Source organism: Ochotona princeps, chromosome 12 (assembly GCF_030435755.1).
Source record: "Ochotona princeps isolate mOchPri1 chromosome 12, mOchPri1.hap1, whole genome shotgun sequence".
Lineage (NCBI taxonomy): Eukaryota > Metazoa > Chordata > Mammalia > Lagomorpha > Ochotonidae > Ochotona > Ochotona princeps.
The window spans coordinates 44028375-44048327 of NC_080843.1; the positions used below are offsets into that span (position 1 = coordinate 44028375).

At 41.8% G+C, this 19953-nt stretch overlaps 1 protein-coding gene across 10 annotated transcripts in view; it reads right to left on the minus strand.

Moving 5' to 3' along the window:
* The window catches only part of ENOX1 (ecto-NOX disulfide-thiol exchanger 1), a 487830-nt gene that overhangs the window by 89917 nt on the left and 377960 nt on the right, over positions 1–19953 (minus strand). For all 10 annotated transcript variants that reach the window (XM_058670707.1, XM_058670708.1, XM_058670710.1 and 7 more), the window contains 2 exons: positions 15551–15657; positions 11434–11551 (listed from right to left, as the gene is read on the minus strand). In XM_058670707.1, coding sequence (XP_058526690.1) covers positions 11434–11551; positions 15551–15657 — 225 coding nt within the window. The remainder of the gene's footprint in view (positions 1–11433; positions 11552–15550; positions 15658–19953) is intronic.

Below are 19953 nucleotides of genomic sequence, written 5' to 3' on the forward strand. Positions count from 1 at the left end.
GAATAGACTTAAAAGTGGTTTACTGGGTTCACTACCTATGTTGAAGTGAAACTCTTTCTAGTAAATTCTAAGAAGGCTTAAGTGTAAGTCCTGGTCAGTATTGTCTGGATTAACATTCCAAGATGTTAAATGTCTCCAGTCAACCTTCACCCTAACTGGTATCAAAGTTTCATGCATCCAGCATGTTGATTTTCTTTGGTTGCTCATTCTTAAGTCACTTAAGGTATCTGAAAGACATTCTCCAATCTTTTCCCCACAGAAGTCAGTGGTGCCAGGGGAAAGTTATTAGCCTGGAAACGAAAAAGGTCATGTTGACGTAGAGATTTTCTTGAGCAGGCATATTCTCACCATAGGACTCCATTTTTCTATTTGTTACAAAAAAAAAAAGAGGAGGACCAACATCTGTAAGACTTCTTTTAATCTAGACACTCGGCATTGCTGATCTCGCTCTGGGTAAGAACTCAAAGTTACTGTCTGGTTTAGAATTTGCATCCTTTCTTCAATCCTTCCTTTAAGTAGTTATGCAAATATAATTAGCCCTTGTAATAGGAAACTAGGATGACGGGTTCTAACAAGGTAAGCATATTATGTATGGCAAGTTAAATGTGGAAATTCTTTTAAGTTAAAGCAAGACAAGACATTGAGTCAGCTTCCATCATCTAATACTAGTTGCTGTCACTACTTTTGATTTTACAGGCTGGCTGGAAACACCCAGGCATTAGTCCTCAAATGGCATTAATGTGACCACATATTCTCCTTTAAAGATTTACTACAATATTGTTAAAATAATCTTACATAAACATGTGGACATCTTTCAACTACACAAAGGACCAAAAAAAAAAAAATCACCTTTAACCACACTAGAGATAGTCACTCTGAGTATTCTGACCCATAGCCTTGCATATTTCTCCATATAAATTATGAAAATAGCACACACAAAGAGGAAGTAAAAATTATCTGAATAATAATATATTGATTTATAACTGCTTTCATCACTTTGCAATTTATTGAAACCTTATCTAATACCTACCTTTCTATAAGGGTACTTCAAAATATTCATTAAAAATTGAATTAAAAGATAATGCACAGTTTCTATAAACTGTGAGACCCTTCACATGGTCTCCTGAAATAATATTTATATCTATTTTTCCAAGATGCCTCATAAATAAGCCTTTCCCAACACTCTGGCATCTGAATATTTACATGCTTTTAAAGTAACTCTGATTTGGAAGCAAACAAACTGACATAAAAACATCAAAACATATGAGATGCAGCCAAAAGAGCAAACAGACAATCACCGAGAAAAAAAAAAAACCAACAAAACAAAAACAAAAACAAAAACAAAAAAACCAGTATAGATTGAACTGTTGGAGTTACACTTTCCATGTTGGCCTCCTTACATGAGAGAGAATATATGGTATTTGTTCTTTTGTGATTGACTTGTTTCACTGAGCATAATGGCTTCTAGTTGGGACCACCTGGTTTTAAATAGAATAATATCATTCTTCTTAATAGCTGAATAATATTCCATAGAGTAGATATACCACAGTTTCTTTAACCACTCTTCCTTGGACGCACATCTGTTTTGTTTCCATGTCTTTGCTATTGTAGATTGTGCTGCTGTAAATATAGGATTACAGATCCCCTGTATACGATGGCATCACATTTCCCAAAAGACTTCTGTGTTTCCTTTTAGTTAAGCATGTGTTGCTTACTCAGTGGCACATTATTTTATCAGGGTGCTACAATTTGTTGTTGATGTTGTTGTTGTTGTTGTTATTGTGATCGATGTGGCTGTTATGAAATGATGTCAATCCGAAAAACAGTAATATTATCTCAACCCCAAACAGCCTGTATCTCATGCAATAAGATATTGTGAAGTAACCAATGATATGAGGCAGATTGCTTATGATCTACATCAAAGAATTGTAAAACTTAATGTACTTGTAAGACCCCATGATACTTGGAAATGGGGAGGGAGAGCAGAGAAATCTTGCATCACCCTAGAAGGTGTGAGGAAGACAGGAAATATAACCTATCAGGATCATAACTGGTAACTCATAGACAACAGACTCGAACTAGCATTAGACAATAGCAAAACTACAAAGGCAAATGGGGGAATCAGGTGTAATCCTAACAACCTCTTAACAGGAGGTCCTGCTCATAGAGCACGGAGGGGTCCCCAGAGTGGAGCAGGTGGACAGGAGGAGGCTTTTATCCCAAACCTGAAGACTCCTAGATCCTCACCAAGGACTATCAGTATGAGCACCGAGGACTACATCGCTACTGCCAAGGAGACCACGGGGAAATGGAGTGCCTTCGGAGACCAAGAACTCTGAGGTCACCCACCCCGAACTGGATCTACCACATGGGATGGAAGAAGCCCAAATCCTGCCTTGCAGGATCCAAGGTCATTGGAACAACAACCAGGATCCCTGAGCGGTCCGCAGAAACAGAAGAACAGTAAACTTCCTTCGGGACTAGGGAGAAGAGCTTTCTCTGGTCCTTGTCTGCTTCCAATTTTGGGTCCCACCCACTCTCGTAATAACCATCAGGAGCACTCCAGAAACCCCTCAAAACAAACAAACAAACAAAACTAGAATAGATAGAGAACAACAAGGAAAGCTTAGAAACAGACAGGAAACGGTCAGCGGGGATGCACTTATAACTCACTGGGTGGGGCACAAAGATTAGTTACTCCTCACTGGAGTATGGAAGATTTCTCTGCACACCCCTCCTAAACATGCTCACCTAAACTGTTGACATATATCCTGTTAGAATTATAGAGTTAGACCACCTGAAAAACAGCCAGATTCAGTGAAAACATGCTTCAATGCTATAAACTGCTAAATACTAAAATTAAAATAGGCATGAGACAGCTGAGTAGCAATCTAGGCCATTTTAAGGTGTATAGAACACGGTTGAATATAAACCAAAATTGAAATGTCTATGAGGAAGTCGCAGGTTGTGGTTGAGAACCTGCATTTTCCTATTAACATATTGGTTAATCAATACCATGTCAATTGATGCCGCAATGTTGTAAATGGTTGAAAATATTATGTTGGGGCTTTTGATTGATTGGGATGATACTCTGCCGGCTCTACCTTCGGACCAGAGATGGTCTCACCAAGAAACCATTGAACTTACCAGGACAATGAGATGCTGGACTTCATGCCTGGTAAATACCTCCAATGAAAGAATGTCAACTGAATTTGAACTATGGAAATGCAACAAGGTGGAGCAATCCACCGTGAGGGGAGGGTGTGGGGAGGAGCAGGGGGAATCCCAGTGCATAAAAAATGTATCACATAATGCAATGTAATTAATTAAAAAAAATGAAATGCAAAAAATAAAAAATAAAAAAAAAGTAAAGTAACTCTGATAAGTAAAAACTTACACAACTGCTTCAAGCTGCAAAGATCGCCCACCATGCCTGAAGAGGAAATCCAGGGCCTCTGGCATAAACCAAGCCCAGAAGTTGGGGGCGCACTGAGGCATCAGTGCCATGCTGCCTGAAATACTGCTTTCCTAGACCCCACCTTGCACGTTTGCCCAGACAAGTTCTCCCCTCCTCTCTGGTCCTGGGGTGCCTAAGTCACAGTGTCTTCTCTAGCAACTTCCATGAAGGCGTCTTACCTTCTGTCCTGGCACTGGGAGAAGAGCCACCAGGCACTGCATCTCTGTCTGATGCAGAGGGCATTCAACCAAGTGAAAGACAGGCATCTCAATGCCATTTAGAAGGAGGAGAGCTTACTAGGCGAAAAATGTCGGCATTATTATAAGTTTCCATTTCTAGGGCTGCTAAGTATGAGAATAAATATCATATAATAGCAAGTGGAAGTTCTGAGGAAAGGAAGAAAGTAATTACTTCTCTGAATCCCATTTTCTAATAGTTATGTGGTCATTAACTGTGCATGGCTAGCTGGATTTCCACAAGACATACTTTCATCAAAGGATAATAGCTTTATGTCATCAAGTGGGCTTTGACGAACACTGCAAAAGCCAACGAGAACTAAGACAATGATGTTCATAGACAGTATATCACAATGCTAAGGAGTTGGTAATGGTATATGTTTTAATATGGTCTAGTATTGATCCTTTTGGTCAATGTTCCATTTTAACAGTATTATAGTCACACTTCAAGATTTTAGATGGATAGGTCTAGAAGAAAATCAATGGATACTATCTTTCTGCTACCAACTGGATTCTGTATCTATAGCTTCTTTGCTATGCCCACATTTAAGGAATCTAAAAGATGCTCCTGGAAGGGTTGGCTGAGTTTTGCCAGGCTTTTTAAGAAGTTCAGGAACATATTCTGACCAAGTGAAAGATTTCAGATTCAATTTTTAGAGGTTCATGAGAAACAACCCATGTGATTCACAAAGCATACACATTCATTCACGCTGAATTTTCAATTTCACTAACATAAGATATTTTTATATTAGATATTTTAATATTAAAAGTGTTTGTTACAATAAGAGGTCAAAAACCATACTCACATATATTTGGCCCTGAGCTTTAGAAAATACACAGAAAATATTTACATAGTTAAGCTGAGCAGAAGAAAAATTTAGATATCAAAACACTTTAGAGTGTTGTAACAGTTTTATTTTATTTCTTCATAATTTTTAACTGTAAGGCTTTTTAAAACAACCAAGTCCTGTTGTTTAGAAGGTGAGCAAATTTTATTTTTAATATGGCATACTCTCTTAGAGGCAATGAGCTGAGCTGCTAAAGCGTTTTCTAGAAGTATCCATTAGCATCACAGGTGAGCATGTCACACAACAGGTGAATAATGAGAAAGATAATCCTTCTCACAGTCAAAAGCTTCTAACTGCTTGCAAGTTGAAAGAGAAAATTAGAAATAAAAGCCATAAGAAATTATTCTCTATAGTTTGGCAACCAGAAAAAAAAGCTTACAAATTTACCTGGATTCTGTCCTCTAAACTCCCTCAAAAATATTCTGATTTTTCTGATTTTTTTTCCCCAGAAGTTGTACATACCAATTCCAACAACACTGTGTTAATTTTACTCAAATGCTAGCTGAAAACATATTTTAACATCCTGTCAGAATGAGCTACTAAGAGTGTCAATAAAATGACACTAAAATAAATGTAAATTTAGATTGCTGGTACAAGTGGCTGCTTCGCTCTGGGAAGATGTTGGGTTGCTATAGTATTTTCCATAGCAACTTTGCATCTTATTACATAAATATTCCCTTCCTGTCCTTAAAGCCTGCTAAGGAAACAGGATTAAATCTACTCTCCTGCGTAATGATCCTGCATTAGGCCTTACCAGAACGAAATAACCAGAAAGCATAATAAACTGTAATCTAGATAATGGTGTTCCTGGCAGTGGCGACGCATTGGGGCTCTGGGGGAAGCACTCAGCACTGCAACTTCCTACCACTCACCAGCCACGTGTTTAAACCCTCACCCAGGCCAAGGTCTACAGCTTTCCCTTCTGGAAGATCATTGGTTAATTTTCTAATTCTCTTCTTCTGCCTGCCAATCACTTACCTACCTATGCCCTCTGCCAGATTCAAGCACCTTGTCACCACAGGCAAGGAGCCGGAACCTAACATAACCATAGCCTGCTTAGTGAAACACAGCAGGGAAAAAGGGTTGGCCTGGTACACACTCATACAAGGAATATGGAGAACCCACCCAGCGCCAAGCTCACATCCAACATAAAACATGGACTGTTAGAGAACCTAGGCTGGGAACCAAGGGGAGGGGCCATACAGTGGAGTGGTTAAGTCTTAGGGAAAATCCTTGTTATCCAGGCACAATGCAAATTCAGCCACACCCCAAACACAAGACTATGAAAATTTGGTGTCTATCTGAGAGTTGTCAGGAGTTATGGTACTGTTGGGGGCACCAGACAAAACAGGATCGGAAGGCGGCTAAGCTTGAAGGCAGTGTAGGTGGGAACTGTGAATTTATACAACAGGTCGACAGCCCTGTTGCTCTGAAGGAGGGCTTCCAGGAGGGAGGAATCCCCTACTGCAGGATGGATTCAGCAGCATTTGTCTTTTTACATTTAATGTAATTAACAGATACACTTTCCATCCTTGCAGAAGCATGTCTGTTATGGAAAGGGAATTCTAAGTATCTGAAATCGGGGAGATGAAAGGTCAATCCCAAATAAACATTCATTTGTTTCTTTGGGCAAGATTAGTTAAGATTTAAGAGACAGAGAAAGAAAAACAACAACACAGAGAAAAGAAAAGCCAACGAACACCGCCTTGAGCTCTGTAGCGGGCAGGCTACTGAGCCCACCTTGGATGACGGCTTCCATCTCCTCCAACCAGACGCCTTTGAGTCATCACACTGCCTTCCTTGCCACTTGGCTTCCAGAAGATGGTGGGTTGTGGCTGAAAGGAAAAGGCTTTAATTCTGTGGTTGCTGATAGACACATACCACTGCTCATGCCTTTTACAGTGGTTAGTCTCTCAGGCTGTCATCATGTGTGAGAAACATCTCATCCACTCCACATGGGCACTCCTGCTCTGGAGGTCAGCTGCTGCTTGGAGCTTAGACTCTGGCACACAGCTAGAGACTGGGCCACCTTACATTTTATACATTCATACATACATACATTCTGAATGCTCTGTCCCTCTGCCAACTTCTGAGAGTGAGCCTGCTTGGTATTAGATTCAACACTTTGGAAAAGGAAGCCTCAACCAGCTGCAAGGGCTGTGAAACACCAGCCTGTGCTTAGGAGCCTTCTCTGGGCCTGCTGGTGTGTGCCTGGCAGCAAACCTCCCCTTAGGCTTGTGCCTGCTTGCAATCTCCCTGCTAGGCACCTTTCAGAAACCTTCAGAAACATCACCAACCAAGAAATCCACTAGAGCAGAAAAATTAGACAGTCCTTATTGCAAAGAAATCGAAAGGACAGCCACAGACAGTTTTAATAATTGTTTTTTGACCTAAGGCTTACAGCTACATATCCAACTATTCATACTGAAAACTGCCAATTCTAACGGTCCCTACTTTGATTTAGTTGGATGAAAGATGTTGAAAATCTACGACTTCTTATGGAAATTTTAAAAACAGAATCCATACTGGTATTGTGGTAAATTTCCATGGAAAATTAATAACCTAGGAAATAGTCTTCAAAATTGAAAATATTTACTCCTATAAAGAGCCCAGAGTTTAAACGAGGAGTAAATTAAAATCCAAAGACTTCTGTTTATGTTTTACCGAGTGTTTTAAGGATTGTCAGTCATGAAGTCAGGGCCTTTTTAGTTTCATTCTTCTGAAATTTGTGTTCATTGTCTGCCTTATCAAGTACTGGATGACATTTATACACTCATACAGTAGGCAATGACATTCATTTTGGTTTAACGTGAAATTAACTCATTGCCTTGAGGATATTCTTGATGTTAGAGATGGTGTTTCTATTAAAATATTTAATTTCTTCAACAGTCTTACACCTTCCAGGGCAGGGAGTGCCATTCTTCCAGGGCCCATAGGGTCCTGAACACCAGCAGGTGCCTGCTACAGGCTTGCATGTGGTTTGTTTCTCAAGGGTTCATGTTTTCAGTGGCTTGGTCTCCGGTGTAGTGATTTACAGATGGGGAAGTCTTTGAGAGGCAGGGTCCAATAGGAGTGACCAAATCACTGGGGTCTGCCCTTAGGAAGGAAGGAAACATCATCTCTGGCAAAATTCTTGAGAGAACTGCTAACAGTAAGAGCAAGACTGGGTGGCCCCTCTCTGTTGTCTGGTCTCATGATGGCATTTCTTCTCCAAGGGACCTGACAGTGATGGCAGCACCCAGGAGGGTCTGACTAGGGCACCATACTCTCCAACCTTTACTACTGTGAACTCCATAAACTTCTGCTGTTTAATACACCCCATCTCAGGAACATGAGAAAATATAGCAAAGGAGGAAGCACCAACACAGTGCTCCCCACATGTTGATAGAATGATTCCCACCAGCAAGGGTGGGGTAGTATGGGGGAAAGTAAAAGCGGAGGGGAGGAGGAGGACAGGCAGTGGAAGAGAGAGGAGCGGGGTAGGTAGAAGAAATAGATCAGAATTGAAAACTCTGGCTTGATTCCAGGAAGAGGAACACTAAACAGCAACTTTGAGTTATCAAAAAATTATGGTCATGGTGAATGCCAGTCTTTTTGAATGGGCTTTGATAAACCTGTTGTGATTTTCAAATTTATCAAGAAAATATATGTTTTTTTTACATGAGCATCTTAGTTCTACTCCACCAAATCCCCTTTCCACTTCAAGACCCAATGAATGAAGCAGAGAATAATCTATCCAGAACTACAGCCATGGTGGCCCTGGAAATCTCCAGCCACAGACATGTTGTAAATAAGCATGTATGGTCTACAGAGGATGTTCAGCAGAGTTAGTTACAAACCTCTGATGTTTTTTGTTCTAAAGAACCAAGTCCAAGGTGTCCTACATGTTCCTACATCATCAATTGTGCCTTTTCTAGAAACCAAATCAGGTCAGCTCTTACCATGAAATGAAAGGCATGCAGCGGTGTTTGTAAGGAGCTGGACCAGCAAAGGCTTACCAGGGGTCAGGGAGGGAGCATCACCATAGTCTGCCAATGCAAGTGTTCCCCACCCCATGGACTGTTCTCTCTGGAATTCCTCAGAATTCTGGGTCAATTACTTCTCAGGGGGACCTGAGACAAAAATCTCACAGTTTTGATAACAGGAAATTTAGGCAAAGAATTTCCTAAATTCTGAGCATATTTTTCCACTGTAGCCTTTGACAATTTCCCGCACCCTGGGGGCTTGCTCCTTTATCTGTGACTGGAAACTGGTCCCTAAGCAGTAGCAAAGGTGAGAAAAGCTGAGAGAAGCTTCCCTCAGGCCAGGATTTCTTTGGCTCCTGGCTTCCAGCAACAGGTAGCAGGGATTTGTCTCCCAGTGTGGTCAGAAGAAGGGCTGTAAATGCTTCCTATCCGGCTCCGTAACCACAACGTGCTGGGCTGAAAGGAAAACTGCCTGGCTTATCAGTGTGATCTTCTGGACCCCACAGATTTAAAAATAAGGTCAGCCTTTCTCCCTCCCCTTTACCAACCTTGTGCTTTCTACAGAAACCACACACCATGTCCTCTGGGCCACCTCTTTTAGAAGAGCAAAGAAAAGACTCTGAACTCCAGTTCTTTCATGTGCTCCTATAACACTCGGTTTTATGACACGTGCTATATTTTGCTTAGTGATTCTGCTGATCAAGTAACAAGCCTGGCAGAAGTTTCACAAATTTCAGGCTTTATCTGGTTCTGGCTCTCAGCAGATGCCTGTGGAGTAAACCACTGGTGGGCTGGGAAGAAGGGTTCTGGAATCAAACCTCCAGAGAAGACCTCTGGCCTCTGCCATTTGCGGGGTTCTTGACTTGCCCTGCATGCTTCTGTAGCACAGGGGCCAGCGGTGGCAATCCTGCAGGTGCATGCTTGTTGCCATGGTGCATCACGTCTCCTCAGTGGGCATCTTGCTCAGGGCCATTACTATTCTGATCCTGTCCAAGGCAGGCTATGAAATCACATGCAATTTCTACTTGGGAAATCAACTTTTTTTTTTTTTTTTAACAAATATCTCCTTATTACTCCTACCACCCAAAGCCACAGTTTCAAATTAGAATTTCAACTGATTCCATTCTTTTCTTCCATGCCTTAAAAGGTTGGTAAGAATCCAAGCTTCATGTAAACTTACTGCCACTTACCTACAAACATTAGCAAAAATGTCAGGTTTTTTTAAATCAGATTTTTAAAATCATATTTACTTATCTGAAGATCTTACTGATGCTGGACTTAGCAGTCAGACAAATGATATATATGATTCCAGACAGCAGTGACATAACCTCACTTGGATGCTAAGTTTCCAACAGCAATCACAGAAAAGCAGCAACTCTGGCCACACACAACCTTATGGCCATGGACCTCAACAAAGGACAAAAGGTGATCAAGAATGGGAGCCGGGAGAGGTACAGGTGCTACCAGCAGGCGTGGGTGTGGGTGCTGCGCCAAGGACACTAAATTGGTGCAGGATGCTATCTGGCAGGTGTGTGGCTTTGCCCCCTAGGAGTGCAGAGCCATGAACTGTCCAAGGTCTATAAGAACAAATGGGCCTTCAAGTTCATCAAGGAAAGGGTGCCGATACACATCCTGACCAAGAAGTAGGACAGACTGAGCAGTGTCTTGGCCTCTGTAGGCAAAGTGGTCAATTGGAAGCACCAAACCTCTCCACTCGCATAATAAACACTTCAAGTGCCCTAGGGAAAAGAAGACTTGAATGAATGGAACCGGAGGATGAAGGGCAAGTCTGGAGAGTAGTGGTTCTCACACATTGCTGCTTCTCCCTTCTCCACTGCCCATCCTTAGAAGCTTCTGGTTTAGCAGGCTTTGGGTGGAGCCTGAGGATTTCCTTTCCTGATGAGTTCTGGGGTGACTTTCCTATTACAGGGCTGGGGACCCCACTTTTAAAAAGAAGGTCTCCTCCATTAAGGCTGGCTGTAGGAGCTTTCTCCCAGGAGCCTCACTGATACCTCTGGCATTCACCCCTCAAGCTCTGGAGACACAGAGCAACCTGATCACATGCAGCTGCAGGGAGTTCACACTTCTGCCATCTTGATTCTTCCACTGACCCCTAAGTGAGCCAAGCAGCCTCATGGTCAACTACAGTCTTTTTGTTACAAACCCTGAGACAGGAGATAGATCCAATTCACTTCAATAGCTTTCTTTTTTGACAACGGTGGCAACTGTGACTCTTCCCTCATCTTAATACATGGCACCCTTGACCCAGCCATCAATCTGTCTTGGCATCTCCATTGGGAATGAGTCTGCCTGTGTTTGCCCTACCAAGGAATTCATATCCAAGTTCAGCACAGAAGTTTCATCAGCTTCCCAGGTGAGAGAGAGCACACAAAGCAAGATCCTCTCTCAGCTTCTCTCCCTTTCACCACTCCAGGAGCAACAGCCCTCGCTCGGAACCCAAGGGAGCCCACCCCCTCAATTACCGGTTAGGTGAACTCCAATTTATCAGGGAAAAATGACTAATTTTCCGGCATGCTGGCTCGGAAGCTAGAAAGCTTCTTTAGGGATTAAGTCATTCCTAAATAAGAAGTCCAATGACTGAAACCAAATTTTATCTGTGTTTTAGCCGCAACTGCGACTGCCACACTTTGGAAAAGGATTTTTATGGGACAGGCAAGCATCCCTGAGAAATGGATCAGAGTCCCAGCTAAAACATGTGGGGAAACAACTGAAGCAGCTTCAGTCTCTCTACTCCTAAAAGGAGCTTCGAGTTTCTATTCATAAAAGGCAGAGTCGCTCTAAGATGAAAATTTAGTGTAACCCAAATAAAAGTGAGTGATGTGGCTATTTCCCAACGAACATTCCCAATCTGAGGCGTGGAAGATCCTTATGATACCTCCTGGGAATGGAGCAGTTATGGGCGTTACCTGATTCGTCGACTCTCATTTTTTTGGTGGGGCTGTCACAGTTCTCATCGTCAGACATTTCCATTTCCTCCTCGCGGCGGATGCCCATGAGCTGCTCGCTTTGAGCATTGCGGAGCTCCTGGAAGCAGAGGACACACAGTGCTGTCAGAGCCCAGGACATGCCTCAGCAGGTTTTTCGCACTGGTCTCAGGGCATGTTATAACTGATCCTGCAACGCTGACAAGCCTCAAGTCTTGACCTTCCCAACACTGCCTCATCTAATCTGGAATGAAGGGCTGCTGGGGGAGGGCTGTAGTGGCCCAGTTACAGATGGAGGCCTTGGGAAGATTCACACTTGGGATAAATCCCTGCTTATCCACAATGAGCCAAGGACTCCTCACTGTAAGTTACTGATCTCTCCTGAGCCTCTATGTCCTCATTGGTCAACAAGCAGATAACACCATCCACCTAGAGGGGCTATCCTAGGGTTCACATAGCAAGGCCTATTATGTGGCTGGCACCCCAGAAGAACCCATAGCTAATGTGGATGAGCAATTGAATTTTATTGAGGTCTGTTATAGTCTGCCACTGATCTGCTGTGTAACTTGTGCAATAGCAACTTCCTCTCTCTTGGCCTCATTTTGCCCAGTGCAATACTATGTTAATTTTGAGCATGAAATGAGTGAAAGCATATAAGAGACTTAGCATCAAGTGTGACACCTGGCCTGCTAAGCTGCTGATGTCAGCCACTATTATCTGTTACCTACACAGAGTGCCCCTGCATGTGTGTTTGTGCCTGTACGTGATCACAACACTGCCTCCTCAACACACTCACCTAAAATGCACGGACCATTCAGATATCTAAAGCTGAAAATCCAAACAGTGTTTGGAAGCAAAACAAAAACAGACACTTCTTCTTTTTTGTTTCCCACGCTATCATGTAAGGTTACTGATTTCTGTGGTAGTGGCTGCTTTAATATAATTTTAAACTAAGAGCCATAGATTTTGGACATTCCCTGTTTTTTCTACTTATTGAAGTGTGACCAAGCGCAAGCCATTTTATTTCTCTGAGACTGGCAACTCACCCCGGATGGGGAATGGGCACTAATATCACTACAAGGCAATTAGTATGTAATAATATATGTGAAAATTCATTGTACAAATTAGAGTCATGCAGTGGATTATTCACTATGGTGCCTAAAATCAGGACATTGAAATCATTTATTATTATTTTGTACCAAATAATGTGAACTTTAAAGGGTTCACAGAAATGTATACTCTGAAAAAAATTACGGATGGATATCAATGTTTTTAGTACCAAAATATATTTCTTTCTTTTTTAATTCCAGGAGGCGCTGGGAGTACTCTCCTGTTTGTGCATCCTTATTCATTCTGTCCTCTTATATGTTATTCTCAGACCTATAAAAAGGGAGGAAGCTCCATTATGCCTTCTCCCATTTTTAAACTGAAGTCTATGCAAAAAAAATCACTTTATAATAAGTACACTTGCGAGTAACAATAAACCTAGATTACCTCACTTAACTTGTTTGGGGCAATTTTAAATACAGAGTTTATTCAAGGATGTGCATATATGTAGAGGTTCTCTCAATTCTGTTTTCTCGTGAGTGCACAGATTGGAATGGTGGCATGGTGGAAAGCAGATTATTTACTGTGAGCAGTACCTGATTAGTTAACACTGTACTGTCGGACTCACCATGGCTGAAGTCAGGGAAGGGGGCAAGGCCAAGAGGCGAGGTTTGGGTTGGGTAGGGTCAGGGATACTAATTGCTGGGAAGTTCTGAGAGGTCCCTGGTTAGACAGACAATGCCCCCTTACTGCACTGTGCCACCCAGAGGCAGGAGGCACCAGGTCTGCCCTCATTAACACCCTCTGGTCTTGGAAGAAGGTGCCACCTGTGATTAGTGGGGAAGTGTTTAGGTTGTGGACAGCTAAGTTTTCCACTGACAAAGAGCCCAGTTCCCCTGGAGATGGCTTAGAAATACTGGAAACAAGGACAAGTGAAAGGGAAAGGGAAAGAAATGAGCTCGGAAGGGCCTGTTGCTCAGTCCCCACAAGGAGTGAACAACTGCCATACTGCAGTTACTGTGGGGGATGGGTGTAAGGAAGTGTGAAAAATGGGACAATAAAAGGAGGGTGTTTGCACAGAGTGCTTCCAGTTCAGTAGTAAATCATGGCACACTCTAATACATCTGTAGAGGTGTTGCAGATAATTAGCAGATACTGTACATGGGAATGCAGTAAAAAAATCAAGCCAATTATCAAGCTTATATGCAACTGAGAAATCATCCACAATGCTAAATTGCCAGCAGGTATTTAATCAATTAGGCAACATGTAGGAGAGAAAATCAAAGGTAATTGAGAATTCTATTTCCTAACATGTATCAAAAGAGGTGTTGGAAGTGGCAGGAAGGTGCTGGAACCCTTCATAGGAGCACCTTTGCAGACTGCACACCATCCATCCTTTTTGAGCCTCCTCTGCTACCTCCTGGTGCCAGGGAAAGTCGGCAGGCTTCCTCAGACCCCGGTGGGAGCCTTCCCAAGCCCTTCTCCAGAAGACACCAACTCCAGGTGAGCCAGAGTAAGGGACTGCAGAAGTGGACTGATGCGGGCCAGGACTCATGACATAAACTGACACTCATGAACTAATGCTGGCCTTTCTGTGCCTGGGGTTTATTCAGCATCATGTCATCTGCCTTTCTCTAGGCATTTCTTTTAATCATGTTTGGCTTTATGTGAAGTTGAAAAAATATATAAGCATCTCATAGATTGATCATCCCCCAATGAAATTAAAGTTTATGGATTTCACTTTCTATTTTCACGATTCCCCAGGTTGTGTCTCATGTCATAGGTGCAGGTGTGTGTTTACTTTTCCTGAAAATCAAGATTAGTGTGAGTCTCAAATCCAGGGAAGAACTCCTCATTTTTCTGATCCTTGAAAAAATTAGATTTCCCAATTCTCTTTAACTCATAATCCTGAACAGAGGAGTAGAATTGTACTAATCACCAAATCAACTTCTCTGGCATTAGTGAACATTTTTTTTAAAATCCTCTTCTCAACAATAAATTGCACTAGCATTTTAAGTGTCCCATTATTGTGAACTCACTCAGTATGTACCATGATAACAGTGATAATAAAGAATTCATTTAGTATTCATGTGGATGTTATACTAGTGCCACTGGTATTCTACTGTAATTTAGCATTAGTTAATGGGTACTTAAAATGCCACCCAAATGATTCATATCACAAGACTTTGTGGTTCCTCAAACTTAATGTAAAACACTATTTTGCAAGTATGAGGAAAAATCATTAGATATATAAACCTTACCTTCTATGAGTTTGGGATTTTGAAAGAGGGGACTATCATTTGGAGAACTTTAATGTTAACAAGCTTGGCGATGGAGAAGCAGCCACATGAAAAACATTCTCTCATTACAAAGTAAAAAACAAACAAGCAAACAAAGACAGTATACTTACTTTTAAATTACAGGTTCAATGCGTACACTACACTGTGGAGTTAAAAATAACAGCTGGATGACCATGACTAACGGCACATGTTGGTGTTTCTAGGTGGCAATGAAGGTCAGAGTCTGTCCTCTTTCCTGGGGGTAGATACTCACACTTCACACATGCAATGAGGCATTTGCTCTGGGCAGGGAGTGAAAGGGTGGACATAACAGCTAGCACAGTGGGAAGCACACTGCGAATAATGAAGACTTAGATGGAAAGGCATACTTGCCATTTCTAGCCCAAAGAGTAAACCATCATCATCACATAGGACATTGAAAAAAACTCTGATACTTAAAAAACTGGCTTTCTGTGTTAAATTACAGTCTCTTCAAAATACCGTATTAAGCAAAGTGTCTTATCTTCAAGTTCTATACGATGAATGGAAGAGATTATCTTCTTCCTTTGCAGAGGAGAAACACGCTCTGTCCTTTATGTATTAAGTCAGCTGCTTTTCTGCACAAGGGATCAATCTGAGCCAGAATTGGAGCTGACCATGAGACAGGGCAATGGCAAGGAGACTGTCCCTTGTAACAGAAACCCTAAGCCATGCTACTCCCTGCTAATCCAGCTGTGTGATGGTGGTTAAAAAATAATCATAAAATCACCAACCTCAGAGTGCTTTCGCCAAATGTCTATGTTCTTGCGCTGGGCTTTCGAGAAATGGTCCCAAGCTTTTTGTCTGGTAGAAGCGTTGAAAACGGCCACAATCTGCTCAACTTTGGTGAACAAGGAAGTCAAACAAGACAAGTAATTTATGTTGTGATCACCATAGGGAAGCAAAGCAAAGACACGAGGAGTCTATGGATGATGTCACAGTGAAGCAACATCATCAATATCCATCCCATTTGTGTCTTTCTGTACTTACATTTTAGCAAGGTTGGGGAGGTCTCCCTTCAAGACTGTCTCCATAACTTTAGGTTAAAATGAATTCTAGACATGACTGGGAAAAGGTCATGGGCATTTACTTCCAAGCATTGTTTAGTTCTTGCATTAAAGTGTGTTTTGACAGACCTATATACCTAGAACTATGGATACGCAGTCAGTAGTGTGGGCATACAGAAATAGATAAACGCATGAAAGCAATGCCTGGTTGGGTACTTAGAAGTGAAGCTGTGGTACAGTGGTTAGTGGGGAAGGGTCAACCAGGTATCTTCCCCTTGGATGGCTGGTCTCCATCTCAAGGACTTCACTGCAGCTCTCTCAAGACAGTACCAAGTCTAGGTTCCAAGCAAGGGCAATGAACAGTTATCATCATACATCCCATCAGCCTCAGGGATCAGTTCTCACCCCAGGGTCCTTCTTTTTCTCCTGTTGCACCAACTTCAGCTAGTGTTGTTGCCCACTGTCAGAGAACAAAAGCCTCCACATGCACCTCAAAACTGAACGATGCTCACCCGACCAGCAACCATGAGCAAGCGGGTCTGATTTCAACACCCCTAGGTACCACCCAACACTTGCATCTGGGATCATTCCATTATCACTTTAAATAAGCTCCCCTCTGGTTTTCAAAACACTTAAAGTTCCAGTTCTATCAGCTTCATTTCATTTAGTGCAACCAATGCTTTCAAGTAGAGTGCTATTGGAATGAGCAATGTTGAAGGTTGTGAACAAAAAAAGGGATGGATTCTTAGTAATGGATGTTTGGGGTTGGGCCAACCAATTTGATCTCACTTAAGCAGATATTGATCTAGCAAGCATGGGATTAAGAAAACTAGAGTACTGAACTAATCATATAATTAAGTTTGAGACCCTCAATATTTAGAAAGGCACAAATGAAATTAGGGTCTTGTAAATGCTAACTCCCATCAACATAAATCTTTCATGATTCCCAGGGCTCATAAAAAGGACATCAAAAATCCTTGAAAAAAAATCTTTTAGTATCCAAAGAATGTCACAGAATAATAGAATAATCCCCATGGAAGAAAAATAACACATGCTCACACAATCTTAAAAATTAGCACACAAAATAAACAAGTATATGACAGAGCAGAGAAAGAAAAGCAAATTCTATTCACTAGTAGTACCATGAAAATCTTAAAATGCTATTATGCAACTACTTCTCAAGCTCTAAAGGTAATTTTCTCAAGAAGCTTTTATGTTGCCCATTTTCTACCTCAGGAAAACCCCAAATCCAGTTGTCCTTACTCAGCAACCTTCATCATTATTTCACAAGAATTTGTTCATCCAATTTGAACAGGAAACTTCTCCATCACCTTAGCTCATACTCTCTTTGAGTACATGTGTCTTCTCCCTTCACCAACCTCACCTAGAGGAAGTCACACTTCTAGGCTTATCACCTTGAGATGCTCCAAAATGCTGAACTTCACCTGACCACCAGCCCCCAGGGTACAGCATGGTTAGTGGAGAAGAGAACCTGTCTGGCTCCATCACCTAGGCTTTCTGTATGCTGCCTGTCTGCACGCATGCTGGGATCATTGAGGAATTCAACTGCTTTTTGCAACCCTAAATTCACTGTCAGATAAAATTGTCTGTGGCATGGTGGTAGTCATAAAATTATGAAAGATTATGAAAAATAACAGTTTTCTGCTTTTAATAGCAGAGTTATTTTTTAAATCAAATATTTTAATGCTACAAAAGGCAGAGACAGAGAAAGATCAATTTTCCATCTGATGGTTCACTCCTCGAATGGTCCACAATAGCTAGGGTTAGGCTCAACTACAGCCTGGAACTTGGGATTCAATCCTAGGTCTCCCAAGGGATTGAGAAGGACCCACTATTAGAGCTATCACCTACTAGCTCACAAAGTTGTATTGTGGCAGGAAGCAGGACTTGAAAGTGGAGCTAGGATTCAAACCCAGGCATGCTGACATGGGATGTGAATGTTCCAACCAGCATCTTCTCTGCATGCCAGATGCCTGCCCCAGCAGAGCCATTTGCTGTCACTGAGAAGAGGAGGAGCAATGGTGTCTTGATACCAGGACAGAAGGGAAAGGACACTGAGTATTAAGGCAAACTATCTGGATACTGACAGCCAAAATTCTGCATTCTTTCAGGAGAGGCTATTAATAAAGAAGACACTGAAGAGAAAATCATGCATGTTTATAGACTGTGTGTGTGTAAAGGCAAGAGACAAGTAAGGCATATGGAGGATGGCAGAAGGGCAGATACTTAGATTCCCCAAACCGAATGGCCTAATAATGCACAGGCTTAAGGGTCAAATAGATCCTTGAATATCTATTTCAACCATATGCATGTTGCAGATATTCCCTGACTGAGATAAGTGCCTCATGTGATTAACACTTTCCAGGGCATGAGTTTAATTCATTCCTCACTAATTTAACAAATATCTGGGGTCCTAACAGGTACTAGAGGCTTGACTGATGGCTAGAAATAGATGATCAGGGCATATTCTTTACCTGTGATAAAATCACAGTCTCCAGAGAGAAAGAAAGTCAAGCAGATCACTAATCTATGTAAGAGAGGTAGGGGTCAGAGCCCCAGAGACCCAGAGGATGGAGTAACTAAGTAGAATGAGGGCACTATCTCCAGAAAGGGCAATGTGTTCCAGAAGCCACTTACACAAAGGTTGTCAAGGAGTGGTGAAAGGACTTTGCAAGGAAGTAGCTGGTGGGGGATGAAGTTAATGCTGGCTGAGAATAAATCAGAACTATGAATGTTAATACAGATTGTGAACCTAATATCCTAGGTCAAGAGACATGCATTTGAATTGGATTTGCTTGCAGTGAGTGAGGAGAGGCTGTGTCAGCCTGAATTAAGGCAGAGCAGAAGGTGAAACAAACAGCCACCTGACATGAAGAGCTGACAGCCCAAGGCATGGCTGCACGGAAGGGGAGAGGAGAGCGCAGCAGACCTGGAGCTTGGACAGCATGGCAGAGATCAAGTGAAGAAAGAGAGCAAAGACAGAGAAAGTAGAAGAGGAGTTTGCTTTTTGGACATGATGAGTCTGAGCTTGCCTTCTGGTCATCTGAATGGAGCTGAAATATGGTTTGAGGATGGTAAAGTTGTTTGACATTTTCTGGGCCATTTTCTATTTCTTATGATTGTATCCTTTTCAACAATGCCAGCAAAACTGAATGTTGTTTTCTGAGGAACTTTTATACTTTGTTCTTACATACTTGTAAATCAAATAGGCTTGAAAGATATTCTTACAATATTTACACGGCCCTATGTACTTCTCCCACTTCTGCAGAGTGCCCCTGAGCCAGCCATTTGTCTTGCAAATGAAAGTTCCTGAGAAAAATAAAGAGACTCTGAAAAGAGTGCTTGAGTCAGCATGTATTCATCATCATTAGGGGAAAACCACCTCCCTGAGTATACCCTAATGAATGTGATTCAAAGACAACACATTTTAAAAATCATAAATCAGGATAACTGTTGGGTTTTTTTTTTTGACTGCTGGTATTGATGTGACCAACAGAGACCCTACATTACTGTCTTCGGTAACATACACCAAAGAGAATTAGGACATGACTTAATGACTTTTCTAGTATAACTTACACCACTGGTTCTATGTATAATCAAGCTAGAAGTAGCTACTAACTAAAGCACAAGAATATCTTCAGAACTCCACTTCTCAAAGAGATAAACAAGATGACACCGACATCCATTACAAAAAAGCAAACCAGCTTTCATACAAGTTATGCTGTAGGCAGTCAATAAAATCATATCAGCCCCCTCCCTAAGGTGTTAATCACCCTAGTGACCTTCAGAATAGCAGTGGAAAAGCTCACTTAGCCCTGCATCAGATAAAAAGGATCAAGGCTATTCTGCAATGTTGAGACACTTGATCTAGAAAGAATACTCAAAGGCTTTGAAAGTATCAGCAGAAAGAGCAGTCAGCAGGTGTAACTTAACCCTTCTGTATCTTACAAATCTCCCCTCCCAAAGTCCTATTTTCAGTATTATGCCTTAATTAGACAATCTGAGCATCACAAGATAAAGTGATGTTTCTTCAAAAGTCTGCATGAACGTTAGTCTCAGATGTCAGAAACAGGCCCCTTATCCATGCAGAGGTGCGAATGACACATCAC